This window comes from Pseudopodoces humilis, chromosome 29 (genome assembly GCF_049639895.1).
Source record: "Pseudopodoces humilis isolate 2021_Gansu_Grassland_sample_001 chromosome 29, ASM4963989v1, whole genome shotgun sequence".
Taxonomy (NCBI): Eukaryota; Metazoa; Chordata; class Aves; order Passeriformes; family Paridae; genus Pseudopodoces; species Pseudopodoces humilis.
In genome coordinates, this window is record NC_142228.1 from 4,548,399 (window position 1) to 4,572,910 (window position 24,512).

General features: G+C 56.7%; 2 protein-coding genes across 6 annotated transcripts in view; one reads left to right on the forward strand and one right to left on the reverse strand.

Annotated features, from left to right (window-relative positions):
• Positions 1 to 4,460: 4,460 nt before the first annotated feature.
• Positions 4,461 to 6,840, reverse strand: FZD2 (frizzled class receptor 2). Its single transcript, XM_005532621.3, has one exon. The coding sequence runs from the start codon at positions 6,292 to 6,294 to the stop codon at positions 4,621 to 4,623; it is 1,674 nt and encodes a 557-aa protein (XP_005532678.1). The 5' UTR covers positions 6,295 to 6,840; the 3' UTR covers positions 4,461 to 4,620.
• Positions 6,841 to 14,999: 8,159 nt separating this feature from the next.
• GPATCH8 (G-patch domain containing 8) overlaps positions 15,000 to 24,512 on the forward strand; it is a 55,771-nt gene continuing 46,258 nt past the window's right edge. For 3 of the 5 annotated variants that reach the window (XM_088068012.1, XM_088068011.1, XM_088068008.1), the window contains exon 1: positions 15,324 to 15,375. Coding sequence is in view for 2 of the 5 variants with exons in the window: in XM_088068007.1 (XP_087924133.1) it covers positions 15,331 to 15,375 (45 nt within the window). In the remaining 3 variants the exon portion in view is untranslated. Of the gene's footprint in view, positions 15,376 to 24,512 lie in introns of all 5 variants that reach the window. The other 2 variants (XM_088068007.1, XM_014261161.2) reach the window with 2 other exon arrangements.

Below are 24,512 nucleotides of genomic sequence, written 5' to 3' on the forward strand. Positions count from 1 at the left end.
CCATGCCCATCCTTCCCTTGTCTATTCACCCTATGCTGTCTGGCCTATGGGCCCTGGATGTTGGTGGCGTCCCACAGTCACCCATCCCAGCTTCTCCAGGCAGTGCACCAGGATGGAGACAGGAGCCCGTGTGCCCACCCATCCTGTGTCCATCCATCCCAGGCTCTCCAGGAGTTATCCAGGATGGAGATGGAGTCCCATGTCCATCCAGCTGTGTCCATCCATCCCCCTACCCTGCAGGAGGGGTGCTGGGATGGAGCCAGGACACCATATCCCTGTGTCCAGGGGAGGACACTGAGAATGACACAGCTCATCACAGCCACTGATCCCAAGCTCTGCAGGACAATGCTGGGCTGTGGAGGCGGCCCCACATTCCCCACTCCCCCACCCTTCAGGTGTGTTCCTGTACAGAGCCAGGATCCCCCACGGCTCCGGCGACAGTGACGGGGATGGATCCCACCCCTGCACACCTGGGCAGGACGGCGGGATGGGGACAGGATCCTGCGCCTACCTCGGGAGACCCTCCCCGCCAGGGCCCCCCGAGGTTCCATCCTGGCAGCCCCCGCGGCTCCGTCTCCTTTAAGAGCGGCGCGGCCGGAGCCGAATTCAGCCGCCTGTCCCCGCTGGCGTCCGGCCAGGGCTCGGCCTCGGCCGCGGCCAGATCCCGCTCCAGAGCCCGCCCGGCGGGGACAATGGGGCCAGGGACACCCGGGGCCCCGCAAGCATCATTGGGTGCTGGTCCCTTGGGTCCCTGCTGGCTCTGTCCCCTTGGGGATGAAGGCACACGGAGCCAGAAGGTGGAGACAGCCAGAGATGTCCCCACAAAGTCTCAGAACCAAGTGATACCAATCAATACCTCACACCAAGTGATCATGGAGACACATGAAGCGTAGCAAAGACATGTCCCTTGTAACATCCCTGCGCCCTGTCACCTCCCTCTGCCACCTCCTGCTGGAGACCAGGACGAGAGGGGCAGTGGAGGGGAGGGGAGAGGAGAGATGGATCCCACTGCCCTGAGGGAATTGTGACTCGGGCTGAGAAAGGGACAGTCTGGGGACAGGGGAACCTGGGGGCCATGGGGAAGGGGACAGGAGAGCCTGTGGCCAGGAGAGCCCATGGCCCAGGGGACAGGACAGCCAGCAGGAGAGGACAGGACGGCCTGGGTCCCTGGAGCACTGGGACAACCAGTGCTGGGGACACCCCATGGCCCCATGACCCACCCCGTGGGGACACCCCATGGCCCATCCTTCTCCCAGTTCCTCCTTCTCTCCCTTCCCTGCCGTGGTTTCACCGCCGGGGCTGTCCCTGTCCCGGGACAGTCCAGTGCTGTCACCCCACGGCTGAGCTGACCCCTGTCCCCATCCCCAGGAGCACGAGCCCTGCGAGCACTGGTGGCACTGGTGTGATGAGCTGCGGGTGCTCTGGGGCAGGGCCGGGTTTGGGCGTTAATTGACTCCCGCGGCGGCGGCAGCTGTGAAAACAGAGCAGGGCTCATTAGGGGACATCAAAGGACCCCCCCGCACGGCCGGGCGGGGACACGGCCCGACCCGAGCTGGCGTTTGCTCCCTCTGCACTTAAAAGGGGAAGAGGAGGATGGGAGTCACCAGCCTGGGGACAGCCGTGCTCATCGAGGAGGTCCCTGTCCCCTGTCCCCTGTCCCTGGGGTTAGTGGCACCTGGGGGCACCCATTCTTTGGGTGACATCCCCATACTTGGACATGGGGTGACCTGGGGTTAGCTGGATTTGGGGTGATCTCTCCCCAGATCAATCACCTGCTCCTGGGGTGACCCATCCTTAGGGTCACCCATTCCCAGGGTGACCTGTACTCAGGGTTGTCCCTCGGGTGACTCATTCCCAGGAAGATCCATCTTTGGGGTGACCTGTCCCTGGTGTTTCCTAGGGTGCCCTGTCCTTGGGGTGACAGAGCAGGGGATGGAGGGGACACGCGCTGACTGCTTCTTACAGACACCCTCCAGCTCCTGCTTGGGTTGCAAACAGCCCTGAGAGCAAAAAACCTCCAACCCCAGACCCCAAAATTGCTTGGAAAGGGCCACATGGCACAGACCTGGCCCAGTTCCTCCTATTCCCACTCCATCACAGCAGCCTGTGGGTCAGGGAGGGGGCACAGGGACTCCTGATGGGTCCCAGCAGTGCCTCTGGGGTACCCAGAACCCCCAGATCCCTCAGCACTCCCGGAGCAGGGGAGCAGTCCTGGCGATCCCAGATCCCAGCTCTGTTTTCCAAAGTCAAGACATGAAGCCTTTTAAAAAAATCTCCTCTCGGAGCTCCTGCATTCCTGGGTGGAGAGTTTACATTCCCCCCGTCCCCCGTGATCTGCGCTTCGCCTCCGGAAAACAAAGCTGCCTTGGGGGGGAGCTGCTTTTTGGGGAGTGGAACCTTCCAGGCGGAGCCAGGACCCCGAGGGCAGCGCCCCAAAGCCGAAGCAGCCTGAGCCAGGGCTGGATACGGCCCGGGACCCCCATGGCAAGGGGGACCCCCTGAAGTGGCACCCTTGGGGCGGGCGTTGAGGGGTGCAGGGGGGTCCCCGATGCCTTGGCTGAAGCACATTCTGCCCATGCCACCACCAGAACAGATAGCAGGAATCGCCCTGCCTGAATTCCCCATTTCCAGAGGCTCCCAAGGCAGGGGGTGGTGGGGTAACAGTGGCTGCTGGGGTGTCCTGGGGGGTGCTGTGGGTGCCAAGGGTGTGCTGGGGTGGGGGAGTCCCAACCAGCCCAACCCGACCCTCAAACCGCTTCTCCAAACCACAGAGGAGGGGGAAAAGAAGCCCTGGATAAGTTTCTCCCCCTCTTCTCTCCCCCTTCCAAGTCATCGCTGGAAAATTAAACCGGATCCAAAGAGTTTTTCCTTTCCAAAATGTGCTGGAGAGGCGCTGCCTTAACCCCTTCAGCTCCCACCTCGCCCTCATCACAGGATTGGGATTTTTAAGGGGGTTTGGGGATTTTCCTGGACTTTGCTGGGAGAAGGGGAATGGTGCAATGTCCTGGCAATCCCTCTTTGTGCTCCAGGATCCCCAAATCCCCTGGAATGAGGGAGACAAGAAGCGCTGAGGCTCCCCGGGGCCGGTTTTGGGGCACCCCTGTGGCCAGCACTTTGCGGCCAGGTCTCCCTCTCCATTTTGGGAAGAATATTTTTTTTCATTCCAATTAAATCCAGCTGATTAAATCCATCCTTCCACCCCCCTCCCTGTTCTGAGCTTGTCCCCCTCCAGCTGAAAGTCCCCTACATCCCCCCTCCAGCATCCCCCAAATCCCGACAGATCAAACTGGAGTCGGGACCTGCTTCTCTCTGGAGCCTCCAGATCGGGGGCCCATCCCAGCCAAACCCCTAATCCTAGAGAAAATGTGAGCTATTTCCTCCCAGTGGGGCAGGAGGGGTGGACAGGAGAGGTCCCCCTCCCATTGCAGACTGAAAATTCCTCATTTTTTGGGTTAAAAATCTCTTTTTTCCCCCTTTCAAAGCACTTTGTTCCAGCTGGAGGGAGCCACTGGTTCATCCCCACGGGGTGGTGGAATTTGGGGGCCTGGCAGAATCCATGGGGACCCCTACAATTTAATTATTGGGATTTTTGGGGGGAAAGAAAAAGCCCTTGGGAATAGTCTGGAATTTTTTTTTGACTCGTTTGTATTTGTGAAGGATTGTTCAAAAAGGGATTTGGGAGGAAAAGTCATCGGCCAAGTGGGGGGACCCAGGGAGAGCCCCAGGGGGGGCAGCCCCAGCCCAGGGTCTCGTGGGAGCAAAGGGGTGGGGAAGAAAAAATCCACTTTCTTGGGGAGTTTCAAAAGGAGAGTGAGAAAAATGGGCTTTGTTATTGGGATTTTTTTCCTTTTTCACCCTTTTTTCCAGGGGCCAGCAGAGCAGCAGCTGGGGGGAGCCAGGACAGAGCGGGAAGGGGGAGCAGGGGGCCGAGGGTCCTCTCCCAGGCTTGAAAGTGTTTTTTCCCTTTTTCTTCTCTTTTTTCTCCCTTTTCCCACATCTTTCTCTTTTTTCCCAATCCTTTTTCTCTCCTCATTTTTTTTTTATCTCATTTTTCTCATTTCCCCCTCTTTTTTATCTTTTTCTCTTTTCTCTCTTTCTCCTGTATTTTCTCCCTTTCCTTTTTGTCTCATTTTTCTTCCCTTTTCTTCTTTTTTCCACCCTTTTCAGTTTTCCTCACCTTTCTCCCTTTTTTCCTCCCTTTCCTCCTTTTCCTCTTTTTCCCTTTTTTTTCCTTGTTCTTCTCCTTTTTCCACCCTCTGCTGCTCATTTTTCCCTCGTCTCCTCCTTTTTTCCTTCCTTGTTTCCTTCCTTTCCCCCTTTTTTCCGCCCTTTTCCACTGTTTTCTCCCTTTTCCTCCCCTCTTCCCCTTTCCTTTTTCTCCTATTTCTCCTTCCCTCTCCCCCCATTTTCTCCCTCTCTTTCCACATTTTTAAATAGAAATATGTAATTAAATTTACAAATGCTATTTACAGGTTTAATTACAAAAAAAAAAAAAATGAAAGAGAAAGAGAGATACCCCTTAGACGTTAATAAATCTAAAAATAAAAAATATATAATAACTCCTCCTCCCCCACCCCCAAAAAAATATTTCAGGCCATAAGGGCGGCGGGGCCGGGGGGGTCACACCGTGGTCTCGCCCTGCTTGCTGTTGGTGAGCCGAGTGTAGAACTTCCTCCAGGAGTGCAGGGTTTTGCCCGACCATATCCAGAAGCCGGAGGTGATGCCCACGATCAGAGTCATGAGATACTTGATCATGTAGACGGTGAAGTCGGGGGTCATGCGGGGGGTGAAGTGGAGCGGGCAGGGGATGGCCAAGCTCTTGCAGTTCTGGCTGATCCAGCTGCGCTCCCAATGCTCACGGAACGCCTGCTCGTAGAAGTAGCAGGCGATGACGATGGTGGCCGGGACGGTGTAGAGGACGCTGAAGACCCCGATGCGAACCATGAGCCGCTCCAGCTTCTCCGTCTTGGTGCCGCCGTGCTTCATGATAGTGCGGATGCGGAACAGGGAGACGAAGCCGGCCAGGAGGAAGGAGGTGCCGATGAAGAGGTAGACGAAGAGAGGGGCCAGCACGAAGCCCCGCAGAGGGTCGATGTTGTTGAGGCCCACAAAGCAGACACCGCTCAGCAGGTCCCCATCGATCTGCCCCATGGCCAGGATGGTGATGGTCTTGACGGCTGGCACTGCCCAGGCGGCCAAGTGGAAGTACTGGGAGTTGGCCTCAATGGCCTCGTGGCCCCACTTCATGCCAGCAGCCAGGAACCAGGTGAGGGATAGGATGACCCACCAGATGGAGCTGGCCATGCTGAAGAAGTAGAGCATCATGAAGAGGATGGTGCAGCCCTCCTTCTTGGTGCCCTGCACCACGGTGCGGTAGCCGTCCTCCTGGAAGCGCTCGTTGCAGACCACCCTCTCCTCCAGCACGAATCCGGCGATGTAGGCCACCGACACCATGGTGTAACACCCTGAGAGGAAGATGATGGGTCGCTCGGGGTAGCGGAAGCGCTGCATGTCCACCAGGTAGGTGGTGACGGTGAAGAAGGTGGAGGCACAGCACAGGACGGACCAGATGAGGATCCAGATGCGGGCGAAGCGGATCTCATCCTCATTGAAGAACATGTGTCCGTCAGGACGGGTGGGCTCGCAGGGCGCTGCGCAGTCCTTCTCCCCCAGGAACTTGTAGTTGAGGTAGCTGGGCACCTTCAGTGCCCGTGGGCAGTGGAAGGGATGGTCAAGGGTGGCATAGCGGGGGGCACCGGGGGTGCCCTGGCCAGCCAGCGGCGTGGCACTGGTGAGCAGTGCTGGGGAGCCGCCGTCCTCCGAGTGGTTCTGCCCCACACAGATCTGCTCAGCACCGTGCCGGGGAAAGTTCTCGCATCGCAACCGCTCCGGCCACTGGAACCCAAACTTGTTCATGAGGGCCTCGCAGCCCTGGCGCGCCCGCTCGCAGATGGAGCGGCACGGTGGGATGGCCTGCTCCAGCACCGTGCACACCGGCGCGTACATGGAGCACAGGAAGAACTTCAGCTCCAGCGAGCACTGCACCTTCACCAGAGGGTAGAACTGGTGGACCTCCAGCCCCGCGTCCTCCTGGTTGGTGTGACCCAGCAGGTTGGGCATGATGGTCTGGTTGTAGGCGATGTCGGTGCAGAGCGGGATGGAGATGGGCTGGCAGAAGCCGTGGTCAGGGATGGAGATGCCCTTCTCGCCGTGCAGCTGGGCCCGGCTCGGCACCGGCACGCTCAGCCCTGCCAGCAGCCAGGCCAGGGCGGGCAGCATGCCGGGGGGGCCCATGGTGCCCCGAGCCGTGCACCCCGATTTACCGTGCCCGGTGCCCGGCCGGACAGCCAGTCCTCCCGTCCGTGTCTGCCGTGCCCGGTGCTGCCTGGCCGACTCTCGGTGACTGGATACACTCGGGTCCCGCCTGGATGACTCCCGGTGGCCTGATCTGCCGTGGCCGGTGCTGCCTCGACGGCTCGCACGGATCAACTCTGCCGCGCCTGGTGCTGCCTGGACGATCCCCGGTGTGTGGATACTTTCAGGTCCCGCCTGGACGGCTCCCGCTGCCCACCTTCCCCGTGCCCGGCGGGACGGCTCCCGGTGTCCCGAAGTACCGTGCGTGGCGGGACGGCTCCCGGTGCTCGGACGTGGCGCTCCCGGTGCTCCGCGGCGCTGCTCCCCCTGCCCGAACTTGGCGCTCCAACTGCTCCCGGTGCCGGATCCCGGAGCCGCGGGCGGGCGGTGGTGCCGGGAGGGTGGCGGGAGGAGGGTCCTGGGGGGTGCCGGAGGGGTGCCGGGGGGGGTGCCGAGGTCCCGGGGCGCGGGGAGCCGAGCGGCCGCACCGGACGCTCCCGCCGCCTTTGTGCGGGGCAGCGCCGCGTCCCCGCCGGGCGGGGTCAGCGCCCCTCGCCCCGCCCCCCGCGGGCCCGCCCCGCCCGCTCAGCCAATAACATTCAAACGATGCGGATGCCCCCCCCGCCCCCGCCATGGCCACGCCCACCTGGCCGCGCCCCCGTCCCGGGGTCACCGCCCGCCCCCCCCCAAAACTTTTTCCGAGTGGCGCAAACTCCCCCCGCGGGTGGGGTCGGGCCGGGGCCGCGGGGAAACGGCCCTCCCGTGTCCCCAAACCGCATTGTGGCCTCTTCCCCCCGTGTCCCCTGTGCCCCCCTGTCCCCTTGGTCCCCGCTCTGTGTTCCCCCCTGTCCTGTGTCCCCCAGTGTCACCTACTTCTACACCTTGTCTCCTGCCTCCCCCGGTGTCCACTCCCCCTCTGTCCTGTTCCCCTGCCCCCCCGTGTCCCCTCCCCCCCGTGTCCCCTGCATACCCCGCTGTGTTCCCTAGCCCTGCTTTGGCCTCTGCACTCCCTCCATGTCTCCTGTGCCCCCCTTGTGTCCTCTGCACTGCTCAGGTCCCCCAGCCCCCCCTAACCATGACCCTCCACCTGTGAGGCTGCTCTCCCCAGCCTAAGATCCACATTCCCCCGACGTGCTGCAGGAGATCCCCCACTGTCCCCAGGTCCCACTTTAGGGTGCAGTGGAGCAGGATTAGCTCCCATGCCCCACTGGAGACCTCCAGAACAGGGTGCATTGGCCCCAACGTCCCTTGTCCCCAGGTGTCAGCCAGGCAGTGCCACCACCCCATGGATTGCCCATGGCCACCCTGGGATGCTGCACCCCCAAAAGGCCGCTGCACAGCCAGGGATGTCCCCAAATCAGTGGGAGGTGGTGGCAAACATCCTGCACCCTGCCTCCCCACCACAATCACACACCTCCCACCCCAGCAGGGGTTGTGGTGAAGGGAACCTCTTCCCACATCCCAGTCCCAAAAAAACAGGTAATTGGGAGAGGCCTGGGGAACTGGGACACGCTGCAGGGAACTGGGACACACGTTGGGACTGGGACACACTGGCAGGGATTGGGATACACTGTGGGGAGGTCTTGGACATGGCAGAGGCAGACAGGGATATGCCTGGAGAGATCCAGTACACACTGGGGGAATCCAGTGCACACTGGGGGGATCTGGGACCCACTGCGGGGGACTCGAACACACCGGGGAAACACTGGAACACAGTGGGGGGGAGGGGACACAACAGGGCTGGAGGTATCCAAGACACATTTAGAGTGTTCGAACACACGGAGGTCAAGCACAAGGGGGTCACAGGAGACATTGGGGAGTCAAGCACACACTGGGGGGCACCGGGACACTGTGGGGACTGTGATACACTGGGAGAGACTGGGACCCACTGGAGACCCTCATCAGAGAATGAAACTGTAGGCGATCACCCCAGATTTCGGCACCAGAATGAGGGGCTGCCATTCCCAAGGTAAGGGCAGCTAGGGGGGCTGTGGTGGGGAGCTCCCTGCCCCCGTCCGCTACGTTTTGGGGGGTTGGGGGGCTTCTGCAGCCCCCTTCCCTCCCTCCCTCCGCGTCCTCCCTCCCTTTCTCTCCCTTCCTGTAACTTAAGCTTTTGTTGTGAGCAGGAGACCCGGGCTGCCGTGAAAAGAGGGGGCCCCACCGCCTTTCACAGCGTAATTGAAACCATTGCGGCTCCTGGCCGAGGGGGAAGGGCAGGGGGGGCTCCAAAATCAAAGCCTGGGGGGGAAAGACGGGACACACGGTGCTGCCGACCCCCCCTCCGCACCAGCCTTCCCGGCCCGGACGTGCTGGCGGGGCTGGCGGGGGCTCTCCCCGCTCCCGGGGATGGCGGAGACTCCGGGGGTGCTGTGGGGTGAGGCGATGAGATGGGAGCCAGGGCCGGCTTTCCCCGATGGGGCACCCAGGGGTGCCGCCTTTGGGCCCCGCCGTGTGTCCCGGCACAGCCGGGATCGGTGGGCGCCCGGTGGTCCCGGGCGGGAGGCGGTGGAGCGAGGCTGGCACAGAGCCGGGGCGGGGGCCGAGCCCGGAGCCCGGCCAGCGCTGCCTCCGGCCCATTCCCTCTCCCCGGCTGCAGTGGGAATGCGGGGTGGCTGCGCCGGCCGCAGCTCCTCTCGGCCCTGCGGCGGCAGGGTCTGGTTGGGTGACCCTCACCGTGTCCCCCGGGCCCACAGGGACAGGGACGGAGGGGTGCAAGGATGTCTGCACAGCCACGTGGATCTTGGCTTCCCAAACACTTCGGATTTTGGCTTCTTTCCGGAGATAGAGAGGTTTCACTTCCAGAGGGGTTGCAGAGGCTGTCCCCGTGCTCCCTGTCCTCCTGGGCGATGCTGGCTCAGGATATGGATGGATCCCCAGAGCCTCCAGGGAGACACTGGGACATGGTCCCACCCAGAGTGGGTGCTGAGCTCTCCTGGGGAGGGCAAAACCCAGAGCAGACCAACCAGTCAGCCCTGAGAGGAACCCCTGCGTGGACTGGGGTTGTCAGGGGACATCGCAGGAAAGCAGCCAGTGGGGTCCTGCCTGCTCAGGGGTGTCCCCTCATAGGGACATTCAGGGTGGCCAGGGAATCCTGTTCATAGCACTTGTCCCTGTCACCAGGCTCCTAGCCCCAAACCCAGGCCATGCCAGGGGCATGAGGGGTGGTAGAAGGTGCTGCCCCCTCCCCAAAACTTCCCAGAGGGGTTTGGGGTTGCTATCCTGTGTGGAGGGGACACTGTGAAGACAAGGACCAGCTCTTGCACCCAGTGGGAGAGGGTGGGTGCTGGCCAGATTGGGCTTTAGTGGGAGTGTGGGGCCAAATCCAGCTCTTCCCCCCAGCTCCCCTTCGTGTCCTCGCAGAGCTGCTCAGGGTGGGGGGCACCCAGGAGTCCAAATCCTCCCACTGCTTCACTCTCACTTCATCCCAGTACAGGACTGGGGGATGCTGGTGGGCACCCAGTGTTGCCAGTCCCCTGCTCCCAGCACCCAAAGGTCCCCAAGGGGAGGCCCATGGGTACCACCATCTCCAGGAGTCTAGTGGCTCCTGTGTCCCTCGTGGAGCAGGACATGGTGCCCATGCAGCCTGTCTCCCTGGGATTCCTCCAGCACCATGAGGTGCCAGGGTGCCTGTGGGGTCCTCCTGCACCCATCAGAGCAGGGATGGGGGACACAGCTGGCAACAGCTGTGTCACCCCCAGCAGCACCCTAGCCCAGCCACAGGACAGATACCCTGGGGGTGATACTGGGGGTGGCATCACATGTGACACAGGCCCTGTGCATGGCCCTGTGCTGGTGGCCAGCACCACTCTGAAGGGCAGTACTTTGAGGGGGCAATGGCAGCACCAGTTTACAGTAAGTGTGTCTTAGGGATGGGCACAGAGGATGGCAAAGCAGAAGTGGGGAATGGAGGGGCTGTGGCAGGCGATGCCAGGCAGAACGGGGACCTCGGGGGTCCCCCAGGAGCACAGAGGAAGGGAAGGGCCCCCCGGCCCTGCCCTCGGCTTTGTTTCACACTTAAGAGCCTCTAATTAAAACCAGGCACAAAGGCCCTGGCTGGGGCAGGCGCGAGGTGCCAGCAGAGGACAGGGGTCTGTCACCAAGGGAACAGAAATGACTCAGGGTCCTGGGCACGGGCACTGCGGGGCCCCTGCACGCCTGGGCATGAGCTGGGCATGAGCGGGCACACGAGTGCCCAGACACACAGACACGAGTGCCCAGACACACAGACACGTGCGCACACACACACACACACACACACACACACACACACACACACACACACGTGCTCCCTACCTGGTGGGCTAGGGGGAGTAGTGCTCAGGCCCAGTTTGTACTGGTCTAAACTGGTCTGATGGTCTGCAGCGGCTCCCTGTGTGGGAGGGGTCTGTGAGCAGCGCCCAGGGGGGTTGGGAGCACAGATGAGCTCTGGGGTGTGTGTGGGGTGAGCCAAGCCCTGGGGTGCCCCTGCCCCGGGGGCAGCCTGTTAGGCAGCGGGGGCAGCTTCAGCCAAGGACCACAGAGGGTCCCCAGCTGAGATTGGGGGGCTGGTGGGTGACCCCGAGACTGGCTGTGATGAGCTGGAGGATGAGCCCCCCTACACACAATATGGGTCTGGCGCCTGGATCCCTCGGGAGACCCCCAAAGCCACGGTGTCCCCCAAAGCCACCGCTGGTGCCGGTGGGGCATGGAGCCCACCGTGGCGGGCGTGGGGAAAGTGGCTTAAGCACACCTTGACCTTGCTGGCGGGGGAGGGATCCCCTCAGCTTGTCCGACACATCTCCTGCCAGCGCCGGCATTGAGAGCGCTCGAGCCCGCGCGCGGAGGAGCCGGCATGAAAAGGCAGCTTAGGCATCTCCCGCTGCGAGAGATGGATTAGGGGCTTCGGGGAGGCCGGGGGACAGCCAGAGCCGCAGCCACCGTGCCGCGACGGCCGCGTGCCGGCGGCCAGGCCGTGGGGCCGGGGTGGGCACGGCAGGCACGTGGCCGCTGCCCCATGGCACCGTCCCGCTGGGACACCGGGGGGTCCCTGAAATGGAGAAAAGCGTGTGTGGGTGGAAAGCGCCAAGGGCTGTCCCAGCAGGGAGGGGACACCCAGAGCTGGCAGCCCCGGCCCCCCTGCGGGTCCCCCTGGCCTGGCCGCAGCTGTCACTGTCAGGGTTCGGGTATTTTTAGAGCTAGCCTGGCCACAGTGACCATTTCTGCCCATGGAGTGCGTGGGATTGGGGGAGGGGGGTGGGAAATGGGCACAAATTTCCCTTTTTGCTCTGCTTTGGAGTTGGAAATGCCCTTTATGTCCCCAGGGAAGCACCTGGAGCTGGCAGTGGGTCCACATGGGGTGCAGGGACCCCATATTTTGGGGGTGGGCATGGTACAGCCATCTCAGTTTTCCCTATGCTGGGTTGGGGGTCTGTGTTCCTGAGGCAGTGACAGTGATGTCCCCACAGGGACAGCCTGGACCCCTGATGTCCCCCAGGAACACCAGTTCCTGATGCCCCCCAGTGTTTCAGGTCTGTGGGGTGGCCCCTGTGGTCGAAGTGCAGGAGGGATGGGGTGCCCCCCTGCACATCCCTCCCTCTCCCAGGAACAGCTGTGCCCCCAGCCGGGGGCAGGGGACCTGCCAGCACCAGGCATGTGACAGGAGGTGATAGCTGCTATTTATAACCTCCTGTGTCAGGGCTGGGTGTGGGGACATCAGTGAGCCCATGCCACTGGCCCATGGTGACTCTCAGGGTCCCCTGAGTGCCCATCTGTTCCTCAGCACCAACCAAACCCCCCTGTAGGGAGGGGTGGGCTCAGTGCAACCAGAAGTGTCACACTACATGGTGTCATACAGCCATTCCACAGAGAGCTGTGTCTGACAGTGGCATGAAGCTGTTCCCAACAAGGACACTGAGTTGTCCCTGTGCCCAGTGGGACACAGAGCTGTCCCTGTGCCAGTCCTCCAGGCTAGAGGGTACCAGAGCGGGGCAGATGTCCCTCAACCACCACAGGTCTTGGTGAGCACACGTCCCCAGCAGCAGAGGCCCTTTGGCACAGATAGATGCCAAGTAGGGAGGCATCCATTCCTGGCCTCCCTCCTGCTCCTGTGGCAGCAGGAGTGGTGAGCACAGCCCAGAGGGCCCCCCAGAGAAGAGGGACCCTGCTGAATGCAGCACCAGCTCCTGGTCCTGCAGTGAGGGGCCTCTGCCCATGCTGGGGTCTGGGGTCCCCTGGCCTGGGGACACTGTGCCCCGGGAGCACCTGAGGCAGAGAAGCCCAGGCACTGTCCCAGCTCACCCCTATAGCTCCAAGTACCACAGGCAGGGCTAAGAGGCCTTGGCCAACACTGTGGGCACCCAGCCCCAGAACCACCCCTGCTCTGAGCTCAGCACTCTGGAGTGCCAAGTTCCCAATGGCCAGGCAGGCAGGGCTGGGTGCCCCCCACCCATGGATGATGATAAAGCACCAGCTTTGTGCAGGGTGGGGGAATGGGGCAAAGAACACCGGCACAGCCACCCTCCCCAGGGTTTATCCCACCTGGCTTGACACAGCCCCATCTCCTTGCAGGGCCTGGTCTGACTCAGCACCACATGGTGGGTGGGGGTCCGGGGGGTGGCTGGAGGTCCCAGTTACCACCTGGGTGGGGCAGGAGCTCCCTGTTGTGGGCTGGGCAGCAAGACATTTGACTGAGTCACCCACAGGGCTGCTCCACCTGCTATGGCCAGGCTCCCTGGGCAGAGCCAGACCTGCCCACATGCACCCACCTGGGTGCTTTGGGAGGACAAGAACCACAGACCTGGCATGGGACACTGGGGTTTTTTTGGGTAGTTGGGTAAAGCAGACAGGCAGAGCATCAACAGGACTTTCTCAGGGCAGTGAGGAGCAAATTTGAGTATGTTTCTGCCCAGCAAGAAATGGGCAATTCTGCAATGCAGAAGTCCCAGCTCACAGCCACCAAGCCCTTCTCAGCAAATAGGACTGGCTGGTCCTAGGAGTGAGCCAAGATTAGAATCATTAAATGTTAAGGGGTAGGGATGGACCTTAAAGACCCTCTTATCGCACCTCCAGGGGTCACTCCCACTCAAGGCCTTACCCAACCTGGCTTTGAACACTTCCAGGGTTGGGGCATCCACAACTGGGATCCAATTTCCTGGGAGGTTTTAATTTCCAGGAGGAAATTCCGGGGGACTTCCCACAGGGCTGCTGTGGTGGGGCAGTGGGCTGAGCACAGCATTCCCTCCTCACAAGTGAGAGGCACATGTTCCACACAGGAGTTCTGGCAGCACAGGCCAGCCTGGCTCACCGTAGGAAAAAACTGAGTCTAGAGCTACCCCGTGGAGCACAAACAGAGCTTCAGGACTCGGTACCTCGCTGCACAGGGCATAGGTGTCCCCTCAGGGACAGGTCTGGTGGCACATGGAGGCTCAGAGAACACACTGCAGACAGCTCCGATCCTGAACTCCTCTCCCTCACCCGGCCCTGACAGGCAGCAGAGGGCAGCAGGGCCTGGGCAGAGAGGCTGCTGCGGAGAGAGGGAAAGCAATGAATGAATGGAGAGACAGATGGGATCCGTTTTTCCTGCTGTCAGGGCAGGCGGAGGGCCGGCGACACACGGCACTGTGCTCAGGGACAGCTGGTGACAGCTGTGCTGGGGGATGGAGAAGCAGAGACCTCTGCAGACCCAGACCCAAATCCTAGATCCAGACCTCAAACCTAGACCCAGAACCCAGACCCAGACTCTAAACGCAACCCTAGCCCACAAATCCAGACTCAGATCTAGACCCCATCCCCAGACACCAAACCCTGCCAGGGCCCCCAAATCCACTCCAAAGCCCCCAAGTCCTGGCCCCTAAATCCGTACCCAGATCTAGATCCTAGACCTGACGCCGATCCCAAAACCACACCAAAACTCCAGACCCTAACCTAGCAGCCACCCCCAGCCCCCCGGTATTTCCCACGGCACTGCTGCTGTGCCACTGCAGAGGAGGCAGTGACTGTAGTTGCACAAGCAGACAAACACTTCTCAGGGGCGAGGAGAAGCCCCCGCAGCCCGGCCGAGGGGCTGGGGCAGGAGCCAGGGGTTGAACACGGCTCCGTCGGACCCTGGGATGCACCGCGGGGCTGGCTCTGTGCACAGATCAGAGCTCTGGATTTGTGCTGGGCACCACCTCAGGGCTGGGCGCGATTACTGCGATCCCCGTCAGGGCTCACCCCGAGCCCGGGGCCGCTCTCAGCGCCGAGGGGCTCCGGGCTGCCCTCAGCCACGCCCAGCGCGGGCCCCGCGCAGTTGGCTCTGCGCATGCGCAGCCCCAGCAGGCGGTACGACCCGCGGCGTACACTGGGGGCGGTGCTGAGCTCCCATTGGTTCACACGACCGTCACTCAAGCGACTGAGGCAGCTCCCATTGGCTTGGGCTGGGAGGGCGGGAAGGCTGAAGCGGAGCTCGCGCTCTCCGTTCTCCGGGTCGAGCCCTCGCTGTGTGACGCCTTTACACATGCGCACAGCAGGGCGCCGGAAAGGGTGCCCCGCGCTGCAGCTCGCGCCGGAATTGGCTGCTAGGCACGCGAGTGCGCTGCTCGCGTTCTCATTGGCTGTCGAGGCGCGCATGCGCGCTGACATCTGCGGTCAGACGCGCAGCGAGGCTCGGTGGGACGTGACCTGTCGCGGCGGAGCCCTGAGGGCGCGGCTGGCCGTGGGAGCCGGCTCCGCCCCCTTGGTGTGCCGACCTCCGGTGTGCCGCTGTCTCCGGGCCGGTTCTGCCGTCGCCGCTGCTCCGCCGGGTCCCGCTGCAGCAGCCACTCCGCTCCGCGCGGTGGCGCCGCCGTGGGGGACATCCCCCCTCCCCTTTTGCCGATCACGTGATCCGCGTTGCTTCGCACGTGACCGGCGAGCGGCGCATGCGCGGTGCGGCGGGGGTGGTGCAGGCGGGCGGCGCTGAGGGCGGAGGCGGCGGAGGCCGGAGCGGGGCCGGGCTGGGCCGTGTTGGGCCGGCGCGAAATGGCGGACCGGTTCTCCCGCTTCAACGAGGACAGGGACTTCCAGGTACTTCCGTCGCGCCGCCCCGCGCAGCCGTGGCCTCTCAGGCCGGCCTCCACCGCTTTCCCCCCTCCACTCTGGGGCTTTGTGTGCGGGCCCGGCGCTGCGCCGCGGTGGGGAGCGGCACAGAGGGGAACGCGGGGGGTCGGGGCAGTCTGTCAAGATGGCCCGCGGCCGAGGAGAGCGGCCTGGGCACGGGGGCAGCGGGCGGAGTGTTATGACGGCAGCGGCATGGGGCCGACCCCGCGGAGCGTCCGGCGGGGGAGGACGGTGAGGGCATCAATCCTCCACCAGCGATGGGACCGACCATCCCCCGTGAGGGCTTGGGCGCCTCCCCGCTGAGGGAAGCAGCCCCCCAATGAGGGGATCGCCCACCCCCCGGTGAGGGCTCGGATCATTTCCCCCGAGACCCGCACCTCGCCGTCCGAACATCCGCCAGCGACCCCTTCTCTGGAAAACGCCTCTTCCTTCTCACACCCGGCCCCCCCGCCAAAACACCAGTATTTCAACGTAATGAACGCCACTGATACTGTTTGAAAGGGGGTTTAAATAAACAATGGGAAAATTAACGTTGACTCATTAAGCTTGAACAATGGCATCTTGTTCTCTGACTTCAGCCCGAGAGAGTCTCGGGGTTAGAAAGGAAAACAAAAGGAGCGAGGATAACGCTGCTGGAGGAGAGCTGTGGATGAGCTGTTCTGTGGGTCCTTGTTGGGAGTTTGGCGTTGGAATGGTGCTGTTCATCCTCACTCGGGCCTTTCACCCAAAGACCTGGGAGGTTTTTTCTAATGTGGAGCTTGCGTAATTCTGCTTATCTGGCATTAAGGTGCAGTCTTGGAATCAGCCAGGACATCCAGGAGTAACTATCCAGTGTTGCTTCTGGATATTATAAGGGGTGCACACTTCAAAAACAGTTACTCAGCTGTGTTAGAAACACACAAGAAAATAAATACCAACATTGTGTGCAATGTTGGCATCACTTGCTCTGAGGATGGAGGTTTGGCTCCTGCCAAAGCCCTACACATGGGCTCGTTTGCATCCTTCATTTCCTTCAGTGAAGAAATGAGCCATAGTTAACACTGAAATAGTCTGATTTGGCTTTGACATTTGTGTTTCAGGAGGTGGAGCAAGCCACATCTTGGGCTTGAAAACACATTTCTCACAATCCTTTGGTAAGGGAGAGCTGGGGAACCTGAACCAAGTTAGGTACTGTGGCTGTGCCTAGGGAATGAGTGAGCTCTGCAATCGTCCACATTTGCCTTTGGGTGTCCTCATTCCTGTCCCTTTGTGGGGAAACCCCATGTCAAAAAAAATAATTGTAAGTGGCAAAACCTGTTACTGTGTCATGGCTTTAGGCACGCAGGGGGAACGTGTGGTGATGTCAGGGAGGAAACTCGGCTTCATTACCTGATCCTGAGATCTTGGAAGCTGCTGAGTGTGCCTGGGGACAATAACTCAAGTCACAACCCTGTGTCCCCTTGACTTTCAAAAAGGGCACTGTTCTAAATTGGGATTTATCTGTGCTAAATGCCAGGCTTTCCTTGTGCTTCCCATAGACTAGAGTGAAAAATAAAAAGATAAGGTTTGATTTTATGCAAGGGTCACTGCTTTGTTCTTGCCTGCCTGAAAATATTCCAGGGAGAAGAGAGACATTTTATTTTGTGCTAAAGCTTCCTGTGAGGGAAAAGTGGAATCGCTCCCCTGGGAAGAGCAGTTTGGAGCTGTGGAGGACTGAAGGTGAAAACAATGAGCTGTGGAAGAGATGATCCGAGGGGGACTGGGGCAAGGTCACACTGAATTTTGGGAGCTCAAGGGCCTGTGCACCTACTCTGACAGCTGGTAGTTTTTCCAAAGTATATTGATGGGAGGAAAGCTTTTTGATGAAGAAGAGGGAAAAATAAGGTTCAAAGTCACTTTCAGAGAAGACTTGAATTTTCTTCTCTGTACTGAGACAGAGATTGCTTGAGCTGTGACATGGGTGTGGAATACAGGAAATGCTTGATGTGCTGGGTATTTACAGGGCTGCTGTGGCCATAGGTAAAAATACACGTGCCTCTAGAAAATTCTGGTCTGCAAATATAGCAAAACCAGGAGTGTTTCTGAGGGTGTTAGGGATGCCCTTTTCACACAGTTGTAGTTCTTTGGCAGGTGAAATTTCTGTCCTTGACTCTAGATGTGATCCCATGTCCCTCTCAGGCTGGTGAGTCCCAGGGAGCATGGCCAGAGGAAGACAGGCTCTAAAATTACACAGCTTGATCGGGGATGGATGCAGTGTGGGGAGGGAGTCTGGAGAGCTCTCAGATTTTGTTCTGGAGTGATCTACTTGTGGTCTCAAAGTGAAAGGATGTGCAGCAGTTTGGAAAAAGGGAGAGAAACAAAAGGTTGGGAGTAAAAGAGTATAGGTCAAAGGAACCTTTTAGCTGTTTGAAAGAAAGGCAGATATCTTGGGATTAGTGATGTGGCTAATGGAAAAGTCAGTGGATGAAAAAAAAAAGCATTTCAGAGTTCTTATTATTGTTATCAGCTGCCTTTCTGGAGAGAAGCTGGAAAGAGTCTGGGTTGGGTGGATCAGTTTGGCAAGAGTGCAAGCTGAGCACTGTAGGCAGGGGAGAGCTGGCAGTGCAGGGTTAGCAGAGGTGATCCTCAGGTTTCTGAGCTTCTGATATGCTGGAGAAAAGTGGATTAAAGGTGAGAGCTTCTGGGAGCTGTTCTTCCCTCCTCTGTGACTGACTGAGGAAAGATCAATACTATCAGGGGAGGCAGGAATGGAAACATACAGCACTGCAGGAAAATCAGGAAGGAAATAGCTGAAATCATCTGAGAAAGAGAAGGTATCCATGGTCTGAAGTGCATGGAAAGGTGCAGAGGGAAGAACGTTTTTTGGGCAGAGGGATCAGCTGAGAACTGGAGAGATAAGAGGGAGTGAGGGATCTTCTCATAGCTGCAGCCACAGTGATGTGGTGGACATGAAGAGAGCTGCAGAGGGAGTGATGCTCCTCCCAGGGAGCCATGTGGAAAAGAATGGCTTGTGTAAGGATGAGAAAGTCAAATATCCCTAAGGAGGAAGGTTATGGTGTAGAGGGAGAGGAAGAAGATTGTATACACTGAAATTGTTGCAACTCCTCTCCGTGTTTCGGTGGAAGGAGCCTTGAAACTGAGGGTGATTTGGAAGTTGAAATTGTTAAAGGAGCTGGAATGGCACTGGAGGATGCCACTGCAGTGAGCTGATTGGGCAGCACTTGGGTTTTTCCTCACAGGATTGTTGTGCTGTTGCTGTGCTCTGTAGCTTTAGAAGCCACACTAGAGGTTAGATCTCCTCTTTTTGCTTTAAGCTCCGAAACCACAGAGAAACTTGAAAAGCCCCTGGTTTTGAGTGTATTTTGCAGGTTCTGAACCTGAGGGCAGTTCCATAGAAAGGCCTTGAGCTGTGCTCTGCCTGTCATGGGGATCTTTCCCTTACCAGGCCAGCACAGGGCTTCATTTGGGAGCCTTAGACAGGGAAATGGATTTAGTGGAGGAGAAGGGGTATCCTGGACCTTCCTTCTCTTGCCTCTCTTCTAGGCTCTGCAGTGGCTCCCCAAATAACTCCTAACCTTTTTTCATTTTCCATCCAAGAGGTTATTTTTGGGTTTCTGGCAAGCTTAGTTCTTGGGGTGAAGAACTGGGGAGCTTGTCTGTCACAGGCTCTGTCACTTGTCTGTACCACTGTCCCTTGGACTGATGGGCTTCCCTGACAGAGACAATTGGGAACCACCACAACTTTGAGGAGTTCTGAACAATAGCTGTAGATGATGCTAACAGAATATTGTAGGAGCATTAATGAAAGCTGTATGAGCATATGACACTACTGCAATAAGTAAATATATATTTATAGTGCTATTTTTGCATTTACAATGATTTTATTCAGATCAGGTATGCAAGCTCAAAGAATAAATATTGTGGCTGTCTCTCTTGCTGAAATCCAGTGGAGCTCCCACTTACTCCCAGATGTTCAGAAAATGTTTTCTTGCTGCATTTTTCTCCTTTTCATTGTTGAAGCAGAAATATTGCCAGCCATATGTGTCTATGTGTACAATAGTTTCCTCTTCCTACGTACATTGCACTTACTGGCATCATTAGCCAGACGGAACACAGGCTGTTCTGTCTCTTGGTTTTTTGGTGTTGTGTAGTCTGTGCAAAGGAATAACACTTCCACCCAGCAGGAAGAACCATGCCTGGTTTTCCCTGCTGGGTGGAAGTGTGACCAGTCTGAATCTCAGCTCGGGTATTCCTGCTAATTCCAAGAAGATAGGTGTTTTTTTTCTTTCCCTCCACAAAGGATTTGAAGAGCTAAGCCAGCACATCACTGTGCTTCTGGCCCTATCCGCTTCCAGCAGGTTGAGCTGAGTGCTGCTGGCAGGGGGATTTTATGCTTTTTAATTGGCAGAATGTCAGGGATAAGTTCTGTTCCCAAGCAGCTTAGACAGTGTTTTAGTGGACAGCTGGGCCAGCAGCGAGGAGGTTTAGAATCCATCCCTAATGAGTGTGGTCGTGGCTGCAGCTTCACTTCCCAGGTGCTGCCTAAGGGAAGTGCATTTGATTTTCATGTCCTTCAGCAGGCCCAGCTGCTTGGGGCAGTGTGGCACTGGGAGCTGATGCCTGTGCTCTGTGCTGCAGAGAGATAAAGAGGGTCATTTTCTCTGACTGCCTTTACTAATTGGGAAAAGAAAAGCTTAATGTGGGGGAACAAGGATTGGAATCTCTGCAAAATCTGCTATGCTGAGCTTTCAACAGATCCAAGATCCTGGGGTGTGAGTTTGCCTTTGGCGGGAGTAGCTGCAAGCAGTCAGGAGGCAGCCTGTGCCTTTTCCATTGAGCGTTTTCTAACTGAAGAATTAATCTGAGTTTTTAGAAGATCTATTAAAATTGTTTAGAGGTCTTAATTTATAATTTGATTCAGGTTATATTTCTGGTGTGGGCCCAGCACAGGAATAATACAGCTCTTACCTCCTTGGCAGGGCATTCTGACCTCTCAGTTGAGCAAAGTAGGAACAGCAGAACTGTGACTGACTTTTTTTTTTTTTTAACCTCCCTGTGTGAGTGAGGAGGGGGGGAAAAGTCATGGGGAAAATTTGTTCTAAAGTAGATCAAGTAGTATTGGTTCCAGTTTTAGAACATCACAGTAGGGTCTGAACTTCAGTGTGGATTTCTGGGACTCATGTGAAGTAATTTTCTGTAGACCTTTCCTGTCTTGGTTGTGCCTACCCCGAGTCTGTGTTGTCACTTCTCTCCTACAGTGATGATCTCCATTGCCAAGGCCGAGTGAATGGGAAAAGAAAAACTTTATCCTCCAATCCCACAAGCCATGGATGAGCTACCTCAGCTTCTTCTGAGTCGCCCCCTCTAAGACAAAACCCACCCCTCTAACCAGGCTCCTGCTATCTGCTGTGTTGGAACGGGGAGCTTCAGGAGTTCATCTCATAAAAAGCATTGCTGCAGTTCTAGGGCAACACTTCCTCACTTGACAGAAGCTTTTCTCCTACCACATGATTTTAAAGTAATTCTTGCTACTTTCTCCCTTCAGGCAGCTGTATGGGCAATTCATTTGAGATTTTGGCCATTCACAGTTTTAAAGCCCCAGGTTAATATTAGGGTGCTGGCTTTAAGTATCCACGTATCACTTAGGTTTCCTATCCCATTGCTTGACCCAGTTCTGAGTCCAGGAGTTTGTGTTTGGCTGCAGTATCTCTCCCTTGAAGACAACTGGTGATGTGGAACATTTTCCTTTGTAGATTGTTCTGGTAGTTTAGCCATTGAAAGGTACATTTTCCTTAATTTTTCTTCTAGATTGTATTTATTTTCAGCTTTTAGCTGAGCTTTATGTCCTTCTATGCCAAAGCACTCATTATTACTCTGTGTCCTCTTACGTGAAGGCATATACAGCATTTCTGCTCAATTTTAGCTTCTTCTGAGAGCCTTAATGGCTCTAAATTCTGTTACTGTTCTCCTTTTGTGTTGTTACAGCTTTCTGCATCCTAAATTGACCACACTTGTGATTAGAAAACTTGCTCAGAGGAGTCTAGAGCAGACTCTTACCTGGTATAACATACGGAGATAAACATCTATTTACTGCTTTTTTCGTATTGCTGTTCCTTTGTTGCACACTCTTGGACTGTATTTTTATCCTTTCTGCTACTGTGTTGCATGAGGAGGTTTTATCTGGGATTTCTCAGCCTGCTGGGTGCAGCCCTGTGCTGTGGCTGTGTTTGTACAGGGGTCTGTGAAAGCAGACGTGGTGTTAGGGAGGTGAAGCCACTTTTACACGGGTCAGGTTGCTCTGTACTAACATGTCCTCGCTGTTGCTCCCTCTTTGTTGGGCTGCCTGATCTGCAGACTGAGCTGGCAGGTGCTCTGTTTCCTCTGGTCATGGATAACAGTATTCAATGGAGTTTGAATCCTGTTAATGTGCTCCTGAGGGAGATTTTCTGTGAGATTTTGGTTTAGAAACATTTCTTTATTAAATCAGACACTGTAGTAAGAAAGAAAAGGCAGATAATATTACAGAAGCTTGGAAGTTTATAGTGGTAAATAGATTACACCCTAAATATTACATGATTAACACCCTGTCCCACCAGGGGCACCCACCTGTCCCACCCTGTACTGTCTGCTGTGGTCACACATGGAAGGGGTGGCATCCAGAGGGCCCTGGACAGGCTGGAGAGGTTGGTTGGTGTGAACCTCATGAAGTTCAGCAGGGGCAAATGCACGGTCCTGCACCTGGGTCAGGTCAGTTCCAAGCACAAATCCAGGCTGTGTGAGAACTGATTGGAAGGAGCTCTGAGAAGGACAGGGGGTATTGTTTGATGAGAAATTCAGTGACTCAGCTATGTGTGCTGGCAGCCCAGGAACCAACTGTGGGCAGCAGGTGAGGGGAGAATTCTGCCCTGCTCAGGTGAGACCCCACCTGCAGAGATGCCTCCAGCCCTGGGGTCCCAGAACAGGAAGGATGTAGAGCTGCTGGAGTGAGTCCAGAGGAGGCTGCAGAGATCATTGAGAGCTGGAGCCCCTCTGCTCTCAGGCTGGGAGAGCTGGGGGTGTTCATCTGGAAAAGAGGAGGCTCCGGGGAGACCTCAGAGCCCCTTCCAGGGCCTAAAGGGGTCCAGGAGAGCAGGAGAGGGACAGGACAAGGAGAAATGGCTTCCCACTGACAAAGAGAAGGGTTAGATGGAATACTGGGAAGGAATTCCCCCCTGTGAGGATGGTGAGGCCCTGGCAAAGGCTGCCCAGAGAAACTGAGGCTGCCCCATCCCTGGAAGTGGCCAAGGTCAGGTTGAGCAGGCTGGGATAGTGGAAGGTGTCCTGTCCATCCCATGCAGTGGATGGAACAAGATCATCTTGAAGATCCTTCCCCACCCATCCCCTTCCATGATTCTTTGGTTGTTTGAAGGTCCTGGTTAGCCATGAAGATGTGGGTGCTAGAAGCTGCAGCAGCTTCTGCATCAGTGCATATTAAAAATGGCAAAGAGAAAATTGGGTGAGTGCAGCCAGTGCTGGCTTTTGGGCACAGCTTGCTGAAGGACTGCAGAGCATCCCTCGTGTGCTGGAACAGATCCACAGCTGGTGTTGGTGCGGCAGAAGGAATCTGAAAGACATGAAATTGTTCTTGTTTGGTGCCAAAGTATGCAAAGCAGAGAACTGCCTCTGGCTCCCACTCCTTGTGTGGTACAAGCTGTTTATCTCTGAACTGTAGAACATGTTTTTATTTGGACAGCTCTAAGTGGGTATTTATATGCACGTTTTCCTGGTTTAAACCTCTTGACCCGTGGCTGGTCTTAAATGTGTTCTGCTGAGTGGGTTTTCAGTGTTTTTGGACTTAGCAGGAAGAGTTTTGTCAAAAGTAATTTTTAGTTTGGTAAACAAAAGGTGCCATCAGCTTCTCAGTGTGCAATTCCAAGGTGCTTCTTTCAAACCTTGGCAATTTAAATTCATCTCTGAGTCTCAAGTGATTGCTTTTGTTGTATTGACTTGAGAGGATTTTCCTGTTAAGTACTCTCAGAATAATTGATGTGTGTGTCTGCTGAAAATGAGGTTTTGCTGCAGCTTTCACAAGATGTTGACTGTAAATATTCAGCTGTTTCTGGGGGTGTGCAGATGTGCCATGTCCCTACTTCCCACTTGTATTGCAGGGGAAGGTCTGGGAAAGCGATTCCTAACTGTGTGGAGGGCAGTGAGAGCGTGTTGTTTGGGAAGGCTTTTGTGTTGCTAGGAAAGAATCTGTGATTTTTTTTTTTGTTTGTTTGTCTTTACAGACACTTCAGGGAACAACAGGAAAAAGGATTTTGTTTTGGGAAGCATTAACAAAGCCTTTTCAGGTGCCAATACAAAGTTGCTTTTGTATTGCTTTTTATAGCTTTGAAAACCCATCCGGCCTTTAAAATTATCCAAGAAAGTTTCCAGGATTGGATGGAGCCATTTCCTAGGTGCATGTTGGTCTTAAAAATATATTTTTTTTCTGGGTGCATAATGAATATTCAAAAAAAAACCCACTGTAAGCTATGCTTTCCTGGAGTTGTTTTTGAGTTCTTTGGATGGATTTCTAAACATCAACATGGTTGTCTGCATCAATTACGTTTTGGAGCCCTTCCATGGTATAGAGTCATCAGGCCCTGCCGAGCTGCAAAGGGCAGCATGAATTACTGCTGTGATCTGCAGTCAGCGTGCGTAGGGAGGTGTGGATCTTGCAGAGGTATTAGAAACCCGTCACATTTTGATTGTGTGTAATAAACACAATGATCAGTCATGGGGAGCTGCATTTGGGTTTAACACCTTCCTTCCCCCACTGGTCTTGGCTGAAATTCGCTGTGAGGTCAGTGGTGATATTGGTGATAGAGGCCCACAAATAAATCAGAGCACTGGCAGACCTTGGCACTTGTTTCCTCTTGTATTTCATCCATGCCTGGAATGAGTTTTTATCCTGCCTATCCCACGTGTGCAGCTGCAGCTGCAGGTGGTGGGTGTCTCACTCTCAGGCCACGTGCAGAGAAGTGAAACCAGCACGTCTGGAAACAGCTGCCTGAGCTGGAAAGGTTTGTCAAAAGAGAACTAAATACAAAATCAGATGAGTGTCGATGGTGGTTTGCCAAAATTCCTGGTCTTTGGGTTGG

Coding starts and splice junctions, on each gene's coding strand:
- FZD2 (XM_005532621.3), bottom strand. CDS start 6,294: ATGGGCCCCCCCGGCATGCTGCCCGCCCTGGCCTGGCTGCTGGCAGGG.